This window comes from Populus nigra, chromosome 6 (assembly GCF_951802175.1).
Source record: "Populus nigra chromosome 6, ddPopNigr1.1, whole genome shotgun sequence".
Taxonomy (NCBI): Eukaryota; Viridiplantae; Streptophyta; class Magnoliopsida; order Malpighiales; family Salicaceae; genus Populus; species Populus nigra.
In genome coordinates, this window is record NC_084857.1 from 16,459,832 (window position 1) to 16,484,786 (window position 24,955).

Below are 24,955 nucleotides of genomic sequence, written 5' to 3' on the forward strand. Positions count from 1 at the left end.
AATAATAACTGGAATAGATAAATAATTATTTTTTTTATATTTGGTGTGCATTGAACTGAACTAAACAATTTGTCTTGGTAGACAATGAACAACATAAAATAATATAATGTAATAATACTCATCTGTTATCTAATGTTGGAAATGTATATTATAACATATATTGTTTTCTAAATTAAGACCCCAAGGAATTTAAATATAAGATAAAATATATATAAAAAATTATTTTATCTTTAATATGTATTACTCTCAAACTTATATATTTTAAAAAATAATTAGATATTATATTTTTCATTTTAGTTTTTATTGAAAAAAATCAGATCAACACGAGTAAACCCTTCCAACTTGTAAATAGGGTCTTTCCTCAAGTTGACCTTCGAGTCGGGTTTTAAAATTATGATAATAAATACTTTTATCCTTATATTAATCCATATCAACTTAGGTTGACTTTCCTAACCTATGACCCGGGCTTTTCTTTGAGTCTCCCCTAGTTGATTTTTGAAACTATGATCATAAGCACTTTTATCTTTACATTGACCTAGATAAACTCAGGTTAACTTTATTGACCCGTAACCTGCGTCTTGTCTCGATTGAACCTCCGGATCGTATTTTAAAACTATAATAATAATCATTTTTATTTTTATATTGACTCGACTCAACTCAACTCGAGTTGATTCTCCTAGCCCATGACTTATCCCAGGTCGACTTACAAGTTGGATTTTAAAACTATAATAATAACAAACAATTTTATTCTTATGTTAACTTGATTTACAATCACCCTAACCTGTGACTTAAATCTTGTCTTGAGTCTATCTTTAAGTTAAGTTTTAAAATTATGATAATAATTACTTTTATTTTTATGTTGATTTGAAAAAATACAGATTGACCCTCCCATTCCTTGACTTGAAACTTATCCCTAATTAACCCAATTTATTGGTCAATAACATAAGATTGAGTTTAACAAAATAGAGGAAAGATTGATCTAAGATAAAAATTAATTTTTATATTATCTAAAAAGGCACCAAACAATTCCATCGTACCCAACACTACCTTGTTTTTCTCCCTGCTGACCAGATAATATTCACTCGTCTTGATTACTTCCTTTAACAGATGCCAAAAAGAAAAGAAAAAAAAGAGAGGTTTGCTTCCACTCTCCCTCGTTTATAGGAGGAATTTGTTTTTATCCTATTCCATACTTGTAGATGTGCAATCAAATCCAACATTTCCTACGAACCAATACTCCTGATAGTCAAGAAAATAATGCATGCTTGGCAATAGTGCATGCTTGGCAATAGACACCATCAAACACAAATTAAAATGATGCAGATGCAAGGGTGGTAAATCTGGCCACAGCATTGATGCAGGGAGGGAGCACCGAGCATGTCATCAATGCCGGAGCAATTTTGGGGTCAAAGGCACCAAATCCTGCAAGAACAACAGCGAAGGCTTCTTGTATTTGCCAGTCCACACCCCTATTGGAGTTGAATCAGGCATCAACTTCTGAGGAACCTCAATTGCAAAACCTAACCACAAGAACCAGCCCATCTCAAATCCATTCAGAATAATCAAGACCAGACTAGATTCCAACCAGGAAAAAGCAATCCATTTCCAGAAATCTTCACAATGCATACATTGAAGAAAGAAACAGCAACACTGCATTCATGGATGACCTATTAATACAGAAGCCACATACGAAAGCAAAGAGCAATGCACATCTTCCACTACCTTCATCTAAAGTTGCTAAACTTCGATGTAATTCCCAGGCACACTTGACATGATACCACAATTAACAATAAACCTAGCTCAATGTTTAAGGGAAGAAAAACCAAAAAGAAAATCTAGAGGATATCATCATAAGCAATAATTTCTCTGCCTTTGAAAGGCACGTCTAACACAGAAGGACCGTCACTGCTACTACTTGTTGGGTTCACTACGGCTGAAGCAAGCTTATTACCTCTCCCGTGTCTGCTTAAAGGTATCCCACCCCTCAAGAGTTTGGAGGATGATGATGATGGTGACCCACTGTCCCTCTTACCTCCAGCTCCAACTCCTTCTCTCCATTGCACAAGCGGATCAGTTGCCCGTAGCACTTGGACCTGAAAAAAACCCTAATTTCAATAATCCAAAATTGAAACTAACCAATAAATGTGAACTAGGGCAAATTCTACAACACATTTACCAATGCAATTCTCAATTTTTTTTTGTGAAAGTTTAAATAATAAATAAATAAATAAGATTGTAACCTTTTTAGAGTTTATAGCGATGCCAAAGGAAGAGTCAAGAGAAGCGGTGATGGCTGCCTCGGCTGAGTCCTTGGAACGATAAGTGATGTAACCAATACCATCGCGATCGATCCGGATGCGGGAGATTTCGCCGTAGATTGCGAATCGCGACTTCAGATCAAGGACTGAGCAGTCCGGAGGTAGATCCACCACAACCACCGCAGGCGGCGGTGGAGGCTTCGTAGATGGCTTGATGTCGTTGGGTTGGGATTGCGGAGGAGGAGGAGGAGGAGGAGGCCGTCGTTTAGGGTAGGGAGCAGGTCGGTCGTAGCGCGTGAAGTTGGATCTGTCTCTTTTGCGACTCATCATAATCCGGTGGTTCAGTTCGAGGGAGACACGCACGTGATGTCAAGAGAATGAACTCTTAAACAGGTACGCTTCTAACCGGATTGCAACGTTACCGTTTCTAGTTGGTACGGAAAATTAAGTAAAAACCCTTGCATTTTTACACCAAAAAGATGATGGCTAATTTCTCCAAAAGAAAATGTAATTATTATATATTAATAGTAAGATGCTAATGATGGCGTTTAGCGTGATTCCGGGTTGTTGCCCGTGCGCTGTTGGAGACACTATGCAGCAGTTTTATCAAGTTCTACTTTGAAATTGTGATTCATCTGTTTTTTAAAAAAAACAATTAATTTTTAAATTATTTTTTTTGTTTTTTTAGATTGTTATGTTGTGTTAATATCAAAAATAAATTTTAAAAAATATATATAATATTATTTTAATATATTAAAAAAATATTTTAAAAAGTAATATCTATTATATTTTCAAATAGATCCTAAACTCACTTTGGTTTTCTGGGTAAATACGGTGATCAATGCGGCTTAGGCTCTTATTACCAATGTGCTTCAAAGAAAAAGAAAATTAAGTGGGAGTTGACTGGTGTGACACAGTTGATTTGGTGAGTGGATATATAATTTGATTGACTTAATTTATTTGTTTTTAGAAAAAAATTCAAAACTAATATCAATTTAATTTTTTATATAAAAGAAAAAATTGAAATGACAACATTCTGAATTGATTTAGGTCAAACTAAGTTGGTCCACCCAATTCATGATTTGTTTAGTTGGGTTTAATAACTTTATTTTTTAAAATATTTTTATTTAATCATGCCATTATAAAAATAAATATTCACAAGAAAGACAATGAATAAAATTATGGAGGATAAGTGTATTTTTTTTAATTGAAATTACCTTTTTTTATTCATGTAGTATTCCTTTTATTTTAACGGCAAAACAATTTTTTTTATACATAGTTCGTTGAATAAAAAGCAACAACAATAAGAAAAAATTAAAAAACTAATTGGGCTAGATATTTCACTATAGTCCAAGAAGCATTGCACCGTGAATTGGAAGAATGTACTGATGATTTTGATCTTTTCATATAAAATAAAAGAACTTGTTATTTGAGGTAATAAGATATTTTCTGCATAATCTACTGGTCATTATCAGAGAGTCAGGGAACAATTTCATTTTTTCTTTTTTCTAGCACAATATAATTACTAAATTACCATTAAAAACAAAGTTTATTTAACTAGTGTCCAGGGGTTTTTTTGAATTTCCATGGTTTAAAGTATTGTCAAATAACTAAATTATCCTTAAAAGTAAAATTTATTTAGCTAGTGTCTAGGAGATTTTCCATATTTTCATTATATTTTTTTGTTATAATTAGGTGTTCTAAGGGGTAATTTGATATTTTAATAAATATAAAATACAATTAAAAAAAATTAAAAGTGGTTGTTTCGTGTGACACGATGGCAAGACATCAGCTGTTACGATGGCAATAGGAGCGATGCATCAAGCTCTATCAAGTGGGGGGGTGTATGTAAGCGGACGACAAACAATATGGCTTTGATAAACTATTTTTCTTTCCTCTTCTTTTCTCTTTCCTTGCCTTGAATTACACACTTGCCCTTCTAAAAATCAAATGTGTAATATAAATTTATATTTGTATCAATTTTGTTTTTTATTCTTTTGATTGCAATTTATTTTGATTTTAAAGCTTTTTGAAGTTGAATTTGTTTTCCATTTTCATTCTTAGGCATTTGATTTCAATTAATTTTTTTATCGAATTTGATCCCTATTTTTTTTTGTTTTTAATCTTTTACTTGATTTTTTTTATTTTCAATTTCATTCTTCATTGTTTTATTTAATTTAATTTTTACACCAGAATTAGTCTTTATTCTTATTATTGCTATTTGTTTTTTTAATCCTTTTCTTGATTGATCCTTTTTTCAATTTCATTCCTTGATATTTGGATGATTGAGAATTTTACTTTATGGTTTTTTCATGTTTGGCTTCTACGTGATAATCTCAATCTCATAACCCGAATCACAAGTTTTGAAAGTTATCCTAATTTGACGTCAATCTTTTTTAGGTTTTTTATTTTTATTTTATTGATATGAGGGTATTAGACCTTGAGCTTCGTTACTTTTTCACTTTTCATTCTTTGAAGTTATCCATATCTCATATACCAAGTTGTAGGTTAGTTGAGTTAACCTGAGTTGATTCAAGTTTTTTTATATTTCTTAATTGATTTTCTCGGTTTTGCTTTTCATTATTTGGTTCACTGGCTGGCCTCCATTGTTTTATTCAATTTCTTTTATACATGGTTATCCTAGCCTCATGATCAGGTCGCGAATTTAGCATGCTGACTTGAGCCGAGTTTTTTTTGTCTTTTTTAAAATAATTTTTTTTCAGTTTGTCTGTTAGCATTTGATTGCTGGTAATTGAGCTTTAAATAAAAACTCATCTAATAAAAAAACCTGAAACCTGAAATAATGTCTCAATATTTCATATATATATATATATATATATATATATATATATATATATAAAGTTTATTTTCATTAAATATCCATGAGAAAATTTTTATTTTATTTTTTGACACATCATGTATATAATAATTGAGAAATAATTGTTAACATTCCTATAAAAGTTTAATATTATTTAAGAACTATAATAAAGTTGACCAATAATTTAAATATAATGTTAAGTGTTTTATGTATAGTACATTTCAATCAAAATATAAAATAAAAATCTTAAGGGAAAAAACCATAGAAATAACGCAAGTGCTTGGAACAAAGAAGTTGTACTAGAGAACCTAGCCCTCCTGAAACAAGACAGTCTGACATGTATGAGTTTGTAAGACTAGGCCTGTGTGCTTGACCTTTTTTTTTTCCTTCTTATGTTTAGTTGCTTAGCCTTTTATTTTTTATTTTTTAAAAAATAAAGCAAACAATATGTGTTTATTGAACCAAATTTTGGCTACTATATAGATGTCTGAAAAAGTTGAGCCATGGTTTTTTGGGCTAAAAAATATATTTTTACTTAAAAACACCTAACAAACACACTATGAATCTCATTAAACAAATTTATAACCTCAAAACTTTCCTTAATCTATTCGAAAAACATAAAATTAAGTAAAAAAAACCATTCTTTAATTGTGACTACCTCTTATAGCAAGAAGAAAACTAAAAAACACCTCAATAAAATTCCTCTAATTAAGAGAAACTTAGTGGCATTAAGATTAACTGTGGTTGAAATGTGGTCAACCAATCCATTTCTCTCTCCTTCCTTATTTTCTAATTACTTTCTCATTTCTCTCAAATTTTAGAGACAAACATAAAATAAATAAAGTTCATGACTAAAACGTGAAAGCCTAAAAAAAAAGAACCAAAACAAAACAAAAAAAAACAAATGAAGAACCGAAGTGAACAATTTTATGCCTCATGAACAATAAAAAAGTTAAAAAAAAAAGAGGGAAAAAGTCTGCCTCTATATTTCTTTTTAAAACTTCCATTTTTTCATCGACAAAACCAAACACTATTTTGCAAATTTGATTATACCAATCAAATACATAATATTTTTTTACATTGCAAACTTGATATAACATGCTAGTTGAAAGAAATTTTCACATGAAACTGTTGTTATTGATTTTTGGACCCCGATTTTAACAAAAAAAAAAAGAGAAAATACAAAAAGAATTAAAAAGATGTTGGAAGAAAAAAAATATCAGTGAGAAGAATATACCAATTATTATTATTATTATTATTATTATTATATTTTATTTTTGATCGAGTTAGACTATAATCCAGGTTTTTACATATTATGTCTAGTATTCAGAATTATATGTAAAGACAATACAATAAAATGAAGAATTTAAAATTATGTTACTTCAAATTGTATCTTTTGCTATATATAAAGTATTTACTTCAAATTGTATAAATTTCTTATTGAGTTTAAAAAATATAACCATTGTTGTTACTTGTTTTTTGACCTCATAAAAAAATAAAAAAAATCTAAAAGTACAAGAGGATACAAATGAAGAAAGCCCAGAAGATTGACCAAATTGGTGATGATGGATCAAAATGACAAGTGAAAAAGTTAAAGGACCAAAATGTATAATATTATCAAAATTAACGACCTAATTCTAATTGACAAAAGACCCATTTGGTGAAAATATTTTTATTTGAGGTAAATAAATACAATTTGGATGAGTAAGGACTCAATAAGGATTTTGAAAGGCTTAATTAATTTTATTGAGGATTTAATTGCAAGAAAAATCAGTTTTATGGAGTCAATTTAACTTTAATTGAAAGAAATTAAAGTTTAGAAAACTGAAATTGATGGGAAGTTTAATTGGTCAAATCAGAGGCTTAATTGTAAAAAATCTAAAGTTTGATAGTCAATTAAGAGTTTGATTAAAGAAATCAAAACCAATGACCAAATCATAAAAAGCTCGAGACTTTAAGGGCTGAAATTGACTAAAACAAGGTCTAAATTAAAGAAACTTTAAAGTTTGATGGTTAATTAAGGGTCCAAATGCATAAATCAGAAATGAAGGACCAAGATGAAAATGACGCTAAACTCCGGGGTTGATGATTGAGTTTGGCAGGGGTTAAATTGCATAAAATTAAGAGTTTGAAAGACAAATAAAGGTGCAATTAGAAGAACAAATACTAAAATGAAATATGTCAGATCCCAAATTAAAAACCCTAATTTCTAGGGGTTTAATCCAAACGATGCGTCATTCAGCCTCTGTTCATCTTCTTCTTTGATAGCTCACGACACCTTATAAGAGCTTGTTATGGTGTTCTAGACCACCATATGACATGCGTTTTTTTTTTTTTGCAAATGGAAGAGGAACATCCCCTTTACAACCTCATTTCCATGAAATTAGACGTTCATATCCCAATTATTTCATGGAAGTCCCTAACATCTTGTCACTAATTAGTTGTTACTCAATTTTTAAATTCTAGGCTGAGTGAGTTGATATCTTCAAGCGAGTGAATATGAAGCTACAAACCTCCAAATTGAATAAGTTTGAATCAAAACAAAAGATATGCGCCTCCTTTACCACCTTCAGGTGGTCTTCAACGATGATGACTTTAGAATTGCTCCCAGAAGGTTCTTATCAAAGGGTATAAATCGTTCCACCAAAATCAGAAGGTGGAGAATGCATGCCTTTATCTCCAAGCAAAGGAAAACCGCTTAGGACAAAACCACCATTGCAAAAACCATTGAAGGACACATGTTTTGACTGTGAAATTTTGTCTAGAACTCTCTCATTTTGATTAAAAGGCTCAACTTTGATCAATCTTTGATGAAATCCATCAAAAACCCTAGAAAAAACTTATAAATACCCTTGGAAATTCAAGCTAAAATGAGGGGAAGTATAAGAAGAAAAAAAAGAAGAGAAATACTAAGAAAATACCCTAAATATGAAGATTTATGAGCCTAGCATAATGGTTTTTTCATCTTTGAAAAGACAACAAGTTTGCAGAAACAAAACTTTACAAAGAAAAACAAAGAAAGGCAATAGCTGTTCTAGGGGTTTGAAGGTATATTTCTTAACCTAAAAGTGGAGTACATGTGGTCTGTTTGATTTGATTTTGATTGTCATTTGGTTTGTGTTTATGTTTACATTTATGAAAATGTGTTTGGAATGTTTAAAAAGTAGGGAAGTGCTTTTTTTGTTCAAGTTTTTGATTCTATGGTTTGATGTTCTTCTCTAAAGCATTTATGATGTGTTTGATTCTTTTTTATGTAATAAAAGCCTTCTAGTTAAGTTAGTTTTTTTTTATAAAATAGTGTTTTTGTTTTCTTAATTTTATTGATAAGCTTGTTGTTTTTATATCATAGTTTTGGAAAATAGGATTTCATGGATGTTTTCCATTATTTGTTATTTTTTGTTGTTTGTTTTGATTCAAATGTATATGACTATGAGAATGTGGTTTGTGTGATTAAAAAAAGATTCAGTTTCGAGGCTTAGTACGCATTTCTGGGTTTGACAGTAGGATAATGCATTTCTGGGCAAAATCTGGGTTGGTGTTCTTCATGTTCTTCCCAAAAACATTGTCTTAGCTACAAGTTTTTGACGTATTTTATTTCATTTCTTTGCATCTTCACAATCGGATGGCATCATTAGACAATAATCTAGGGTCTTCAAGCATTAATAACATGCTTTTAAGTGTTTTAATCTTAGGGTTTTGGTTTCAGGCTGAAACCCTTTTTTTTGGCGAAATCGTGCTGATTTAATGATAATCAAAGCAAATTGACCCTTGATTCTTTATCTATACTTGATTGTGAACAAAACTATACCTTTTATTGCTTGAAATCTGGTCTGGTTTGATGTTCATGTTGCCGAGTTTGAATTTAAATGTTCTTCGTGTTCTTTATTTTTCTTGATGTTTGATATGTTTTCGTAAGAAATTTTTATGATTTTCGTGTTTTTTTAGTTTTGATTTTATTTTGGTTTAAAACTTTGTTTTGGTTTAGTTTTGTGTTGAACCTTGGTTTATGGTTCAACCCATGGTTGAATTGATGTTTTCGGGGTAGACTTGGTCGGGTTACTTGGTAAAGGCTTATTTGGTTTGCTAATATTTTTGTGAAAGAGTTTTTGGTCTAAGAGGTTGTTTGACAAACACACCATTATACTTATTTTTACTGCTTTGTTTTTTTTATAATAAAAATAGGTTTTTCCAAACAGATCCCAAATAAATTCCATAAAATTTTAAGACTAATTTAAAATTATTTATTCACACTTTTTTCCAACACTTTCATTTAATATCAGGATCGTATACTTATACTATAAGATATGGGTACAGTATTAAAATACTTGTTTTCCACCAAAATTTAAAAAAAAGTAAAAAATTCAAAAAAAATCTTCTCATTTCAAAAACATATAGATATGTTTTTTTGTGTGCATACAACCAAGTCTTTCAAAATAATAATAATAATAAATCATATATATATATATATATATATATATATATATATATGGTGAGTTTTAGCATTTTATTTTTATATTAAAAAATATCTTGGCATGTAGTTTTGGATTTAATAATTAGTTTATTAAATCAATGAAAACTTAGCCAATATTTCAATAACCCCCTTAAAAATTTTTCATGTGAATTAATGGTCAACATTCTAGTATAACCAAACTCTTACACTAGAATTTCTGATAAGACCAGTACACTTGGGTTTTTTAGTGATTCTGAACCAAACAATTAGGTAGTCACTCCTTGACCCTTGACATCACTCGTCTACGTATGACAACTATTAAAAATATTTTAAAAAACTATAATAAAAAATTTGTCTAGGCTACATGTCAATTGTCAAGTTCAAGAAAAGCATTATAAGAGTAAATCATACATCTTTAAATTGTATTCCATTTATAAAAATAAAATTTTTGTTAAGTCCATCGTCACCAAACACAAATCAATCTCATTTTAATCTTAAAAGAATGATGTGGTTATGAATTAAGATGATATATTTCATTTATTGAATTCTATTTCAATTTTTTTTATTGAATCACTTTAATCATGTCGTGTTGATGTAGGAGGTTTATTTTTTAAATTATTAAAAAAATAATTTTAATTGAGGTATAAGTTAATTAAAAGACATCACTCATCATTAAATAAAAAAATAATTTTTTTTAGCTATTTCTAAGATAATATTTAGTTACTATCATGAGATAGAAAAAACAAAGATAAAAGAAACAAGACAAAAAAAATGAAGATAAAATTATGTTTGGTAGTAATGTAAAAGATATAATAAAATATGAAAAAACCTACTTTACCTTTAATATATATTGTCGCGAAATATATATTGAGTGTTAAAATTAATAGTATTATAATAACCTTAGTTATAAAACCAGGAATGATTTGATAGGTTGACCTGAAACCTGAACTGATTCGAGTTTAAGAAAAAAAATAAAAGAAAGATTGACTTGACCTTACTTGGTCAAAAACACAGGTCAACCTGGGATAAAAACATGAGTGAAAAACTCATTGATTGTTTTTGAATTTTTTTTTAGTCAAAACAAGCTTACTTTGATTATTTTCTTAAAAAATTAAGTCAGTTCAGTTGACCCTTCCGAACCAGGAATGACTTGATGGGTTGACCTGAAACCTGAACTGATTCGAGTTAAAGAAAAAAAATAAAAGAAGGATTGACTTGACTTGACTTGGTCAAAAACACATGTCAACTCGGGATAAAAACATGAGTGAAAAACTCATTGATTGTTTTTGAAATTTTTTTTAGTCAAAACAAGGTTACTTTGATTATTTTTTTAAAAAATTAAGTCAATTCAGTTGACCCTTCCGACCTGTGATCCGAATCTTGTCTCGGGTTGACTCCCTAGTCGGGTTTTTGAAATTATGATAATAATTATTTTTATCCATATATTGACTTAGATTAACCCATGTTGACCTCCCTAACACGTGACCTGGGCTTTGCCACAATTAAGTCCAAGTGGAGTTTTAAAACTATGACAATAACAACTCTTATCTTTATATTGACCTGGATCAACTCGAGTTGACCTTCCTGATACGTGTCCTAGGTCTTGTTCCAGATTGACCCCTGAATCAAATTTTAAAACTATGATAAAAACTATTTTTATTTTTTATTGGCCTGGGTCAACTCGGGTTGACCCTCTCGACATGTGATCAGAGCCTTAGCTCAGGTTGACTTCTTTAGTCAGGTTTTAAAACTATGATAATAATTATTTTCATTCTTATGTTGACCTGCGTTAATGGTCAACTCTACTTATGACCTGATTCTTGTCTGGATCAATCTCCGAATTAAATTTTAAAACTATGATAATAACTATTTTTATTCTTAAGTTAACTCAGGTCAACCCATGACCCGGGTATTACTCCATATCAACAATCAATTTAAGTTTTAAAATTATAAAAATAATCATTTTTATCTTTATATGTATTAATTAAATAATTTTAAAATTAAAAATTTTTTACATTGATATTTTAAAAATATATAAAAATAAATATTATTTTAAGAGATAAATCCTCTTTGTACCTTTTATTTTAAAAATATAAAAATTAACTTTAAAATTATATAAAAAAACTAATTTATTTTTATATTTCTATCTATATTTTTTTTAATTAAACATATTTCTATATACATTGTATTTGTTTTTTTTTTTATCTTACATGACAGTAACCCTACTCAAAGTCCTGACGAAACCTTGCCAGTTATTTATTAACCCCTTTTCCTTAATTTGCAGCAAGACAAAAATTAAAAATCCCAAACATTTGCAGAAACTCTCCCTGTGCTCTGTTCTGTTCAATGGCAGCTTCTGCGTCACTATTATCACTGTCTTCAATATCTTTTGGAGAAAATTGTTTCAAAATCATATCTGGCCAAGTGACGACAAAGCTCTCCATTGTTACTCACAAGAAACAACCCCTTCTCAAGTCAAAGCCATCATTCTTAGCATTTCATCGTTTGGATGGTCTTCGTTTTCTTTCATCATCTACTTCAACTAGAGCTTCTTCAAATGGGTTTTTCGATACAACCCAAGACAAAGAGATTTTGCCGTCCTTTGAGCCAAAGCCTGCTAAATTTCTCTTTTGGGTCGCGTTTTGGGCGTCTCTTTCTCTTGTTTGGTTTGCAGCTTCTGGCGATGCTAATGCAGCTGTCGATTCCATCAAAGCGTCCGGCTTTGGTCTAAAGATTGCAACTGCGTTTCGTAAACTTGGCTGGCCTGATGAAGCTGTGGTCTTTGCTCTTGCTACACTTCCCGTGCTTGAGCTCCGGGGGGCTATTCCTGTTGGTTATTGGATGCAACTCAAGCCTATAATGCTCACTATCTTATCTGTTGTTGGGTTAGTTTTTTTTTTGCCATCATCATGGATGCTGATAGATAGAGGTATTTAAAAGTAAAAAAAAAGTGTTTCTTTTCTTTCTACACTCACCTTAAACCCATTTGAAAAAATAATGCTGTTCGAAGTATAATTAGAGCCACATTAATTGAGTTTCATGAATAATTAATTTATTTTGATCATTTTGATTCTTTTGTGTTTCTTTTTGTTAAGTTTGGCTGATGAAATTCGTAATTTATTTATAGGCGATTAATTATGTTGTCATACATTAGTGTTCGTCAAAAGCACAATCTCTTTCAGAAAAAAGGAAATCAAGTCCAGATAATTAATGTCATTTGCGGCTTTATTTGCAGAAACATGGTTCCTGTGCCTTTCATCATACTTTACATGAAGCCATTTGCTTCTTTCCTTGCTGGAAGGAACCAGTCAGCATCTCGGTTCCTTGACATGCTATTTGAGAATGCCAAAGAGAAATCTGGTCCTGTGAAAGAGTTTCAATGGCTTGGCCTAATGCTTTTCGTGGCTGTTCCTTTCCCTGGAACAGGAGCATGGACTGGAGCCATCATAGCTTCGATTCTTGATATGCCGTTCTGGTCAGCTGTATCGGCAAATTTCTGCGGTGTTGTGTTGGCTGGCCTCCTGGTAAACTTGTTGGTGAACCTAGGTCTCAAGTATGCAACTATTACTGGTATCATCCTCTTCTTTATATCAACTTTTATGTGGAGTATCCTCCGACATATTAGCAAGTCTTCGAGCTTGTAAAGCTTGTCGAACTGATGGACCAGTTTATATATACATTTCATTCAATAGTAAGACAACAATTCTGCTTATCTATGTCTATGTTGTGTCAGTTGGGACATGCCAAGATCTTACCTCCCTTGTTTCAATATTTGAATTTTGGGGGTTGCTTTCTCTTATTCTCCTGCTTCATAGAGATCTAATGTTCTCAAACTGAGAGTGAAAACTATGTGGAACTTATTTTTTTCTCGATTGTTATGGAGCTAATTAAATCTCAGGTAGGGAGATTGTAGTTTTCTTGAGGTTATGATCGTTCCAGTTATTTGTTTAGAAAGAATTATTGCATGAGTCAACGTGTCTAATTTTGTTGGAAATTACATTTTCTCGTTTTTAATGAAGGGCACTGAGGAATACACTAAGTATGAGCACTTGACGATTTTTCCTAGTAACTAGTGGTTTGTGCAGTAGTAGTAGACTGCTTGGTTTGCTACCTGTTTTAAGTGCTGACCTGTGTGAAAACGAACATCCTTAGTCTTCGATTTAATGTAAGGATCGTCATCAAATCTTTGACATTTAAGCAAGGAAATGACCAATTCTCTTTGTTTTGACGTGGAATCTTGTTTTTCTGGGTTAATATTATCATAAGCGTGTGAAAACAGTTTTATGACAACCTATCTTTACTATTCGCTGGATTCTGTGGTGAAGTTTGTCATAATTTGTCATCTTCATGTGATTTTGGCCTTATTTTTTATTTTATTTTATTTTTTTTCTGGTAGATGAATTTTCATAGTTCTTTTATTAGCAGTTGATGAGTTGCTGAAAACCTTTTAAAATCTTTCTAAGACCGTTATGGGCTGGAAGGTGTAGGACAGTAGGAGGTTGTGCTTGGACAACCTCAACACCTGCAAAGCAAGTCTCCTAGAAGGGTTAAAGACCTCGATGACTAAGTTAGTTTAGGTAGGAGCCTTGTGAGACTATGCATGTGTGTATTTAGATTTAGATGTAGAGAATATTCAAGTTTGAGAAAAAGAAGATGGAAGCCTTTCCTTACCATAAGGTTCAAAGCTATTCATGTTGCTTTGAATCCGGGAGTGTTGTCATGTTGACTTTTATAGTCATCTTGGGTTTAATATGACAATGAGTGCTTTGGACTTGTTGGGTCATCAAGGTTTCTATCCACCCAAATCGATGATCTTCGTTTCAGGAAAGTATTGGGCCGCATGATGCTCAAGCTGAAATGAAAAACCAGAATAATGCTAGTTCTATTTGAACCCATGTGAGTTTTACACTTAAGGCCTGCATTTTCTACGAGTTTAATTTAAAGCATTGGAACATAGATTGTGTTTAAGGGATATAAACCTCGAGCCTATTAGTGTTGGATATTGTAGTATGTCCGATGCAGAACAAAAGAAAGAATACAAGAAGCCAAGAAGAAGAAGCCAAAGAAAGAGAAGAAAAAGAAAGAGAAAAGAAGAATAAAGGTTGGAAAAGTCTCCAACTTTGTAAAATTTTATTCAATTCATTAAAACTTATCGAAAAGTCAAGAAAATTACATATAAATAATGAAAACTTGATCATAATAAAATTGGAATAAAAATCTACTAACTAATAAAAGTTTAATAAAACAACATAAACTAAGTACAATAATGATGAGCCCAATCTTCTAATCCAATAACCAAAAGGTTTAGGCTATTCTCAGTCATTATAGATCATATAGACGTGTAAACAAAGTCTTTGGATTGATGTCCCTATCAACTCTCCCGGGGTTGGAAGAACTTGACCTTGTCGGGTATAGGTCAAGATGACTCCAATAATACTCTCAAAGATCATGATCAAGTTGTTGTAATGTCTCTTTAATAATCAACATACAGTTTGAATTTGATCATTTAGCTCATTTACTAAGATTCGTTGTAGTTCACCATCCTTGATAAAAAACAATTTATGTATTCAAAATAGCATCAATATGTTCTTTTTATGCTAATGATTAGTATAATGTGGTAGGGATATCAAAAAGAGCATTAAGTTAGGCTGTTGTGTTTTATATATAACAAGATCTTTCATGTCAAAAGTTAAGTTAATATCAAAGTTTAGTGGTAGTTTAATAAAATAACTATTTGATTCAATCATTTGCAACATCTTGAAAATATATCATTACTCACTTGTAATTTATGACTAGTTTCTGAAGGATACCGTTTAGGTTTAATCTGTATCATAAAATAATCTCCAACATTAAGTACATCATGACACTTATGTAAATCAACTTGAAATTTGTATTGTTCATTACCTGCTTGAATATGTTTTATGATCTCGACATGTAAATTATGAACTTTATATGCAAAAAACTCAATTGAATAACATTTTAAAGCGAGGAGACAAGAGAAAGATCTACTTGCATCTTAGGTTTGTGATCACGAACCTTACATGATTGGGAGTGTTGAATGAAACACACATTTTTTAAATCTTAGATGGATATAGATTGGATATAACCTAGCGAATCATGACTTTTCTTATCCTCCTTATCATGAATAAAGGTAAGGATTTAGGGAGCTTAATAAACTGCTTAAGACTTATAACATATTGGATGTCAAACATAGAGGACAAAACATAAAGAATTTAAAAGGTTGTTCAAAATTTATGACATGCTAACTGTCAAGCATAGAGTTTGGGGAATTAGATAGTTTAAGAGGACTAAAACATCTTCCTCTACCATAAAAACATAATTACTATATTCTTTATTAATTTTATTTTCAGACTCACGTGGACTTATAATGTTGTGATGGAGTTCACAGTACGGTTTGGGCTACAAAATATAATTGAACCAAAAGTTGGTATTCCTTGAAAAAATGACCCGAATCAAACTGAAAACTGGTTTGAACCAAAAACTAGTTCAAACTGAAACCTTAACATTTAGCACACTAAACCTCTGAAATTAACCTTGACATTTCATTAACGACTCATTTTTTCTTATCTTCTTTATAAATTTGGGCATTATTAAAATTAGGTATACATAATGGAGCACATAATAAAAAATTATTATTTCTAAATTGAAACCTAAAAGGGGTCATAAGAGAGTCTTAGTGTTTTGTCAATTGACTCTTTATAAACAACTTATAATTTTGCACTATAGTATAAGCTTAGTCAAGAGTGAAAGCATTTATGAGCCTAATCTCTTTTCTAAAATCATCATTCAAACCTTTATAAAATCTATGCGAAGTTATGATTTTATTTTCTTTTATGGAACATCTCATCATGTAATCATTAAATTGTGTTATATACTTATGGACAAATTTGTTCCCTTGTTTAAGATTATTCAAATGATTTAAAAGCTTTTCTCTATAAGATTGAGATAGGTAATTCTCTTATAGTTTTTGTTTCATTTTAGTCCAATCAGTTATAGGAGGTTTACTTCTCTTCTCTAAACAATCCTTAACATCTTTCCAATAAAGTTAGGATTCATCAATAAGTACCATCGTAGCAAATCTAACTTTTCTATTATTGGACAAGTTATGCTATTCAAAGAATTGATCCATATAACGAATCTACATATCAAAGATCCAAAGGTTATGACGACCGTCAAAATAGAGGCTTCTAGTTTGTTAAGGCTCATAACTCGCTCATCAAGGTTATCATGTTTAGAGTAATCTAAATGATAATCATATTGGTGGCGCTCAGGGTGAACTTGCATATAATAGTTATTTATGTGATATTTATTGGTATTTAGATGTTTTATTTGAGAACTCTCTCGAGATTCAATTCTTTTAAACATATTGGTCACATGAGTCTATATAAGCTGTAATTCCTTAAGTGTATCACTAATGGTTGAGTCAATGATAAGTGCAGATCAAAAGTTAGACACTAAATGACCATGACGCAAATGCATGTAATACTAATATAGGGAAGGAATTGAGATCACACATGATTCTTGTAAGTGAAATCACAATACACATATAAAGTTAACCCATTTTTTTTAATATGGAGATCAATAATAAATAGAGTGCATTATGAAAATTACAAGTATGCAACGCTAGACCTTCTAAATGTAAACAATTAATCAAACATAATGTTATGATTTTCTACTATTTTTGGCAAGTTTTGTGATTACTAAAGAGGACTAGATGCTCAGTATAAAATCTAATAATTTGAATTTGGATGATCCTAATCTTATAACATAAGGGTTAGGCTAATACCTACCAGTAAAAGACGATGGGTAGTGGAGGCACGAAAACCTATTTCATTTATTGATATTGAAGTGGCAAACTATAAAAAAAATCTACTTATGACCATGCTCTAAATAATCAGATCTCTAAAAATTTTTACATAGCCATTCATTTGTTAAAGGATCCACGAGCTATAGTTTGGCATAATTTATTATTAATGCTAAGTTTCGTAGCAAGTTGCATCATCCTCTCTGGTTCAAGCATATTCTCCACCTCAAAGTTCTTCTCAAGAAATTAAACTTGAGCAGTTGTAAGCTGTCTTTTATTTTCAGGTCGTTTATAGCCCGTATCATAATCGTTATCGCTACATTCTTCTTTGACATGTGTTTGGAAAAATGGCGTACCTACAATGCCTCCTCCTCCAACACCCTTAAAATTAACCATGGATTTTGCACTTGGAACAAATGGTGGCAAACATTGCTAGAAAATTACATAGTATCATCAACAATTTATTAGTAGTATCTGATATCACTTCCAGAATGTTTTTGATAGTGGCTTTGTAGCCTTAAAGTGTAACCAAAGAAGGATGCTAATAATGAACATGGCCCCAAATTATTTCAATCTGTAAGTGAGACTAGTTGCAAAAAGCCGATGGATGTATAACAAGACTTTCTCTAAAGGTAAATTGGCAGGAGATGAACCATCTGAGATGTTTAAACAGTAAGTATTACACATAAATTAATGTCACTATTACTAAACTCTTAAGTGAGAATTCCAAGCAAAAGCTTCAAACTTTTCTTAATAGAATGATAAAATAGCCAAAACACTATGTTCTTGAAAGACACGTGATAATCTTCTAAAATAGAAGTTACATAGGAATAGAGTTTTTTTTCTTTGTGGTCGGATAACAGATTTAATTATGTTTTTACTATCTGATTCATTCTTCAAAGGTGCTATTTGGTAGATACACTCCGAGAAGCTTAAGTTAATATTTCTGTAGAGAGAAAGTATAATAAATTTGCAAAAAAACATAAAATTTTTAAAACAAAATTGTTTGTTCTTGTTTTGGTATGAAATAAATACTAGTAAAAGAAAATGGTGTGATTGAGGCGGTGTTTATACCCCCTAAATCTTGTATTTTTGCTTGAATGAGAGGGCTGAAAAGTGATTCTACCATGATAACATTAATAAGAGATAAATATTTCATGAACAAATATTAATAAAGGATAAATATCTTTTATACTTGTATTAATAAGATGAAAATTTGATAGGTTTTAAGAGACTTTCATACACCTAGAGCTATAAATGAAGTATGATCCAGGTTAAAAAACCTTTGCTAGTAAAAAAATCTCAAGTGCATAAGCATTTAGACCATAAGTTTAGGCTTAAAATATTGAGCTCAAGTCACGTAGCCCGAGTCTAGGGGGCTCTAGGACATATGCCTAATGCTTGAGCCCAAATCTATTTTTGAACCCTCCAGGGTATGGGCCGTCATTAAAATAGACATGGACTAATAAAAAATTATTTAAAAAATACTAAAAAATCCTAAAACATTAAAATAGACTAAAATCTCAATCATGAAAGAAAAATAACACTGGAATAAGAACCAAGAGTAAAAATTACATAAAAAAGGTGAACTTAATAATAATAATAATAATAATAATAATAATAAGAGAAAAATAAATAAAACAATGATTCTAACAAGATGGAAAACATAAAACAGACCATTGCATATCAAATGAAAGATTAAAATAGCAAAAACATTTACATTTAAGATTGGTAAAAGAGGTGGGAATCTAGAGAGATTCACATTTGGAAGGAATCTATCATTTTGAAGCAAAATGGTCATTTTAGAACTACCACTAGCTTTATCATCCACTATGAAAGCAAAGCCTATAATTTTATCTTCCATGTTCTCTTTTTTATTGTTTAAACAATTAATAATATTTTAAAGAAACAAAATAATATTTTAATATATTTTTAAATAAAAAAATAATTAAAAAATATCCACTATTACAATATTAAAAGATATCAGAAGACAACTCTAATAATTTAAAAAATTGAAAACTTTTAGAGAAAGAGGTTCTTTTTCTATATGAAAAAGTGCATGATGAAATTAGTAAAGAGGTATTTGGACGGACAAGGTCAATTTGCTTTTCTTCTCAAGAGATTATTGACTGAGAATTTAATTACTGTAATATCCTCAGGTAGCGTAATTTATTCCCCCCTCCATATAAAAAGAAATAAATGATAACCCTAAAACCATAATTTTCATAATCGTGTGAGAGGCAAGATTTTTATGATGGAATGACCCATGGTTTACGTGTAATGATTGATAGTTTACAATTTAATGATTTGGTTACATGAGGCTTCCTATGGTTACAAAACAAGTGAATTTCTTATTAAATTTCTTAATATCAATTTTTATTCCATTAATTTTCTTGAAGGAAATCTATTCGAATAATTCATAAATGTTGTGCTCAAATTAAAGTTACAATAAAAATGTTAAAATAATTTTAAGGAGTTAGTCTTGTCATACCTCGATGTACATCTATAACGGAAGTCAAAATATACATCATGGAAAATTGAAAATCACCATCTAGTAATTAGATAAAAATATATAAGGTTTGCACTAGATTCAGAGATTTAGGTAAGAGATTAGTCATGCTTAAAAAAAAAAAATGATGTCATCCATATAACACCCTTTCAATTCTCGTGAAAGGTTATCATTACTATGTGTTTTCTCCCAAATATATCTTTTTGATTGACGTTAATTATCCTAGTTATTTTTTATTTTTTGATTGTTTTATGAAAATTTTTGACATTGGTCTTCAGACATATTAGAAAATAACATCAGTTCTAAAAAAAAAAAGTATTAGACTCGCCAAAGATGTTGATGTTAAGTCCTAAACAAAAAGGAATTTTTGTTGAAATTGCTAAAAGTTGACGTAATTCGCATTTTATTTTAAAATCTAGATATCGATCCCTTTAAAAAGAAATGTGTCATTTTGGTTATTTACAAAAATGAACACTAGACCCATAAGAAAAGTAAAAATGAGATAGGGTTTTGACCCATTTAATGTAATTAATTTTCTAAAAACAGACTTTAAAACCATTATTTTTATTTGATGGGATCATGCTCACTATAAAATTTGCGTCAATAAAATAATATTTATTTATTTATATTACTTTTTATTTATTTTCTTACTAGACCACTAAAGAGAAAAAATGGGAAGCCAACAAGTCTAATAGTTAATGAGGTTCACTTTTTTACTTAAAATTACGAGTTAAAATCTTATAGTCAATATCTAGTAGAATTTATTAAATTCATATGAATATATTACATCAACATGTAGGGTGGTCCTTATTTAATATCATTTAAAGAGGATAGAAGGAAAAGGAATAGGAAACACCAATAAAGAAGGTGGGAGGTTAGAGGTTGTCCCAACTTAGTCTTGATTAACGTGTAAATTAATAGACTCAAACATACCTTAAGAGATACAAATTCTTAGTCTTGATTAACGTGTAAATTAATAGACTCAAACATACCTTAAGAGATACAAATTTGGATAGCACTTAGTGCAAGTCTTGGTTTTCTTGTACTATTAGTTTGTTATATAGAAGTTTTATTGTCTGTAAAATGTGGCTGTGATTGATTTTTAAAATGTTTTTTATTTAGAAATGTATTAAAATAAATTTTTTTATTTTTTTAAATTTTTTTTTAATATCAATACATCAAAATGATCTAGAAACATTAAAAAAATTATTAATTTAAAGTAAAAAAATAAAATTTAAATTTTTTTAAAAATATTTATGAAACGCAAAAAGATTCCCTTGAATTCCTAGGTTATTGACTTGATTTAACAACCATTAATTATAAAAAAAACCCCTAATAAAGCTCATGAAAATACTGTGAATCAAGAGTACTTTATTGTGGATATCAAGCATTGTTTTTTTTTTTTTTTTTGGAAAAGTTTTCTTCAACTTGTTCTCATGCTCTGTGGTGTCGTTTGCTTCATAAATCATCACATGACAAAAGAAACCAATGCTCATGGGTTTTTGAGTGTGGACTCCAACTCAAATGGACTGTGGATTCAAATAATAACGATGATTTCTTTGCATTGAACGATCGGCTTCCCTGTGACATGACGTTTGTGGGTCGTTTTTTGGTGGCATACATGGACGAGGAGATGAATCGACTTTTGTTAGGCATGCATGGCTTTGACCGCAACTAGTTTGGGCTTTGTATTGGCTAAAGTGGAAGATTGTTAGCCTCGACAACCATTAGTGAGCATTTAATGCACTTGGTCCTGTTCATCATTGGGAGAGCTGTTAGCGTCTATTGAGTTGGGTTCTATCTTGATCTGGACTATAAAATTCCATTTCTAGTTTCTGCTCTAATCGAGCTTGGTTCTTGCTAGGAGCGAGGTCTAGCCATATAGGTCTTTTTCTTCAATTTAGTTTGGTGTTTGTTCTTTTATAACGATTGAGGGGTTCATGCCAATGTCCCTTTGTTTTCTGTTTCAATGCCATGTTGTTGTGCGAGGATTTATTTCTCCTATAATCCAACGCTGCTTTTGCCCAGTTCCTCAGTATAAAAAGCCTTTAAGAGACGTAAATCTTCTTCTTATGGAATTGATGGGGTTGCATGCTTTATTCCTTGACAAAGGCCTCGGAGCAGGCCTTTCTCTGGTCTGGTTCGGAAGTGGCTTTTGATTTTTTCTGTTTTATTTTTATATAAACAGGTGATGAATTTGATCTCTTTCTTCAACTTTGCTTTTGAATTTGATTATTATTATTATTATTAGTATTATTGTTTTGAATCCATTGGATCGCATGTGTTTATTCTTCTGAAAAGTCTCTGAAGGTCATGGATTTTCTTGGACGCCACTTTGCATGCGCTGGGAAGATTTCTCTGGCTGGCTTTTGTTTATTATTATGATTGCTGCAATTTGCGATGTTGCAGCTGCTCGGATCATTGAGAAGAGCCGAATATAATTTTACAAGTGTTTCTTGTTGAATTTTGATTGTTTTTGCTCGAGTGAGTTTCAAGCCTTTTCCAAATCATTTGTGTAACATACCTTCGTTTCGCAACTGCAATTATTACTGTTATTTCTCTCTCCTTTTGTTTTTTCTTTCTCAACATGTTTATAATTTTCTAGTTACAGTGGTAAATCGAACCAACCTTTCTTCTGCAGTGGGTTTGCGTTTCTAGCTAGTCATGGTTTTTTTGTGCTCTCTCCTCCACCATCAAATAAAATAAATTTCTAGTCAGGGTTTACGTTTCTAGTTGTGGCTCCAAATAAATAAAAAAGAAATTTCTTTGTCCTTTCTTATATTAATTAGTAACAATTGTAATTTCTTATATTTATTCATGTAATTTCTTTTGTTTCCTTTTCTTTTTTATCAACAACATGGTTTATTGAAAAAATAACTTGAAAAAAAAAATCTATATATTGGGTTATTCTATAATTAACTATAGGATATTTGTTAATAAAAAAGCTCTAATGTTCTTGAAAACTATGATATATTTGGATAATTGTTTAAATATTATTTTAATAAATTTATTTAAAGATAAATTTATTTTATTTTTTTAAATAAAGCTTAGGTTTACTTAACAAGGTGAGGTATTTTTTTAATATACAAAAATAGATAAATGACACATTGTTCATTTTACATTTTTTAGAATAAACAATATATTATTCACTTAGATAAAGAACATGTTATTTTCTAGTGCAAATTTTAAAAAATCAAGGCTTGAGTTTCTCGACTATATATGCCACAAATTATTTGGTGGATCTTGTCAAATACATTTTCAATATATTCTTCATTTTTTTTCATATGCTAAATGTTTTAACAAGTAAATATATTAAATAATCTTTTTAATATATTACTTTACACATTTTATTTATTTATTTATTTATTTAATGATCATATCAAATTATCTATTATTATAATAATAGATCATAGTACTCAACTACTCATATCATATATGTAGTTGAACAAAATTAAACACAAACGATAATTAGACTTTCTTACATTTTTGACTAGATTTTAGAAGCGCCAGGAAGTGTATATATTTTCTTACCAATATCGTATTTATATATAAACGTCATCATTGCCTTTTGCTTTTACTATCTTCTTGATCCGTAGAGGTAATATTTTTTAATCTTTTCAACGTATTTATTTGTTCGATTCATATGACATGGATTTGTGTCATTTAGCATTTTTACGGCAGGATAGCAACAGTAACTCTACGTGCCTCCTTTTCTTGCAGCGAAATTGGGGCAAGATAACATAAATGCGGCAAAAAATCATTGTTGGTGTTGTACTTCTCGAATTTGAGTCATATTAAACCCTATATTAATAATTTGGTCACAACATGCCATAAATTTCCTTTTTTTCCCCTTATTTGAGACCTATTTATTTTTTCAATCAACTAAGAACTACAAATTAACTTAAAAATTGTAGATGTAGATCCACACCTAGGCAACTTAAAAATTGAAATTCAAGAAAATCAATTTTGATTGATTTTCTTGAAATTCAAGTCCACTTAATATGGACTTATATTGATGGTGTTAACGTACCATTGGATTTTCTAAGATTAATTAATTGTTCTGTTAAATTTCTCGAATCATATAAATGCATAAAAAATAATAATTTTAAATTTTTTAAAAGTTCCAATGATCTATTTAAACAATATAATATCATTTAGATTGTGTGAAGATTACCTAAAAATTAAAAATAATAATTTGATCAACTCTTTAAGAATGAATTGTTACAAACTATAAGTTGTTCAATTGTTCAGTTTCTAACTTTAATCTACACAACAACTACATAAAAAATCTTGTAAACCTTTTTAAAAGAAAAGTATTGCTATGTCTTGAATGCCAACTCTTTCCCCCCCCTCTTTCCCCCCCTCTATTCTACCTGTTTTTATACGTGTCTTTAATGTATATAGAATGTATCAAGAAAAGTATAAGTCATAGTATATTTATAGAAAAACTCGATAACCATTTCAATGGCTAAATATTACCTTTTCCTTTAAAAAACACCACATTAGGACATGTTTATAAATTTATGCAATCAAGTTTCTATTTTATTTTTTTATGTCTAGAATTGTAATCCCTTTTATTTATTATATTTTCCTTCTTAATTTCTAAAATGTATTCACACTTACGTCCAACTTGATTGCAAATGATTCTCAATGTGTGTGACTTAATGAATTTATAAAATATTTCAAATAAGATTACAAGTTTTTTAATGGTAATATTAACAATTACTTTATAAATAACTATATATAAATCTAATATTCATTTTTTTAAAAGAATTGGCTAATTAATATTTGACAAGAATAAAATATTTAATTATTATTATAATTTTTTTCTCTTTAATTTTAATATATATATATATATATATATATATATATATATATTCCTCTTTAATTAAAAATATTGAAATTTTTATACATATTTATTTTAATTGCTTTTAGTTTTTATTAAATAAATCATGTTATTAATAAAAAGGATATTCTTTTTGGTCAAAACATAAAAAAGCACATGAATAAAAAATGAGAGTTTTGACTAAAACAAATACATTTTCCCTCTATAATTAAGGCATTGTTTTTCTTATGAATATTCATTTTAAATGTC

General features: G+C 29.9%; 2 protein-coding genes across 2 annotated transcripts; one reads left to right on the forward strand and one right to left on the reverse strand.

Annotated features, from left to right (window-relative positions):
- Positions 1-1,574: 1,574 nt before the first annotated feature.
- Positions 1,575-2,735, reverse strand: LOC133696192 (uncharacterized protein At1g27050). Its single transcript, XM_062118299.1, has 2 exons — positions 2,241-2,735; positions 1,575-2,093 (listed from the first exon to the last, which is right to left on the reverse strand). Exons 1-2 carry the CDS (start codon positions 2,586-2,588, stop codon positions 1,836-1,838), a joined length of 606 nt encoding a protein of 201 aa, XP_061974283.1. The 5' UTR covers positions 2,589-2,735; the 3' UTR covers positions 1,575-1,835.
- Positions 2,736-11,790: 9,055 nt separating this feature from the next.
- On the forward strand, positions 11,791-13,325 carry LOC133696663 (uncharacterized). Its single transcript, XM_062118910.1, has 2 exons — positions 11,791-12,411; positions 12,762-13,325. The coding sequence occupies exons 1-2, from the start codon at positions 11,873-11,875 to the stop codon at positions 13,168-13,170; spliced, it is 948 nt and encodes a 315-aa protein (XP_061974894.1). The 5' UTR covers positions 11,791-11,872; the 3' UTR covers positions 13,171-13,325.
- Positions 13,326-24,955: the final 11,630 nt, after the last annotated feature.

Coding starts and splice junctions, on each gene's coding strand:
- LOC133696192 (XM_062118299.1), bottom strand. CDS start 2,588: ATGATGAGTCGCAAAAGAGACAGATCCAACTTCACGCGCTACGACCGA. Junction 2,094..2,240: donor TCGCTATAAACTCTAAAAAG/GTTACAATCTTA, acceptor GGTTTTTTTCAG/GTCCAAGTGCTACGGGCAAC.
- LOC133696663 (XM_062118910.1), top strand. CDS start 11,873: ATGGCAGCTTCTGCGTCACTATTATCACTGTCTTCAATATCTTTTGGA. Junction 12,412..12,761: donor ACTATCTTATCTGTTGTTGG/GTTAGTTTTTTT, acceptor CTTTATTTGCAG/AAACATGGTTCCTGTGCCTT.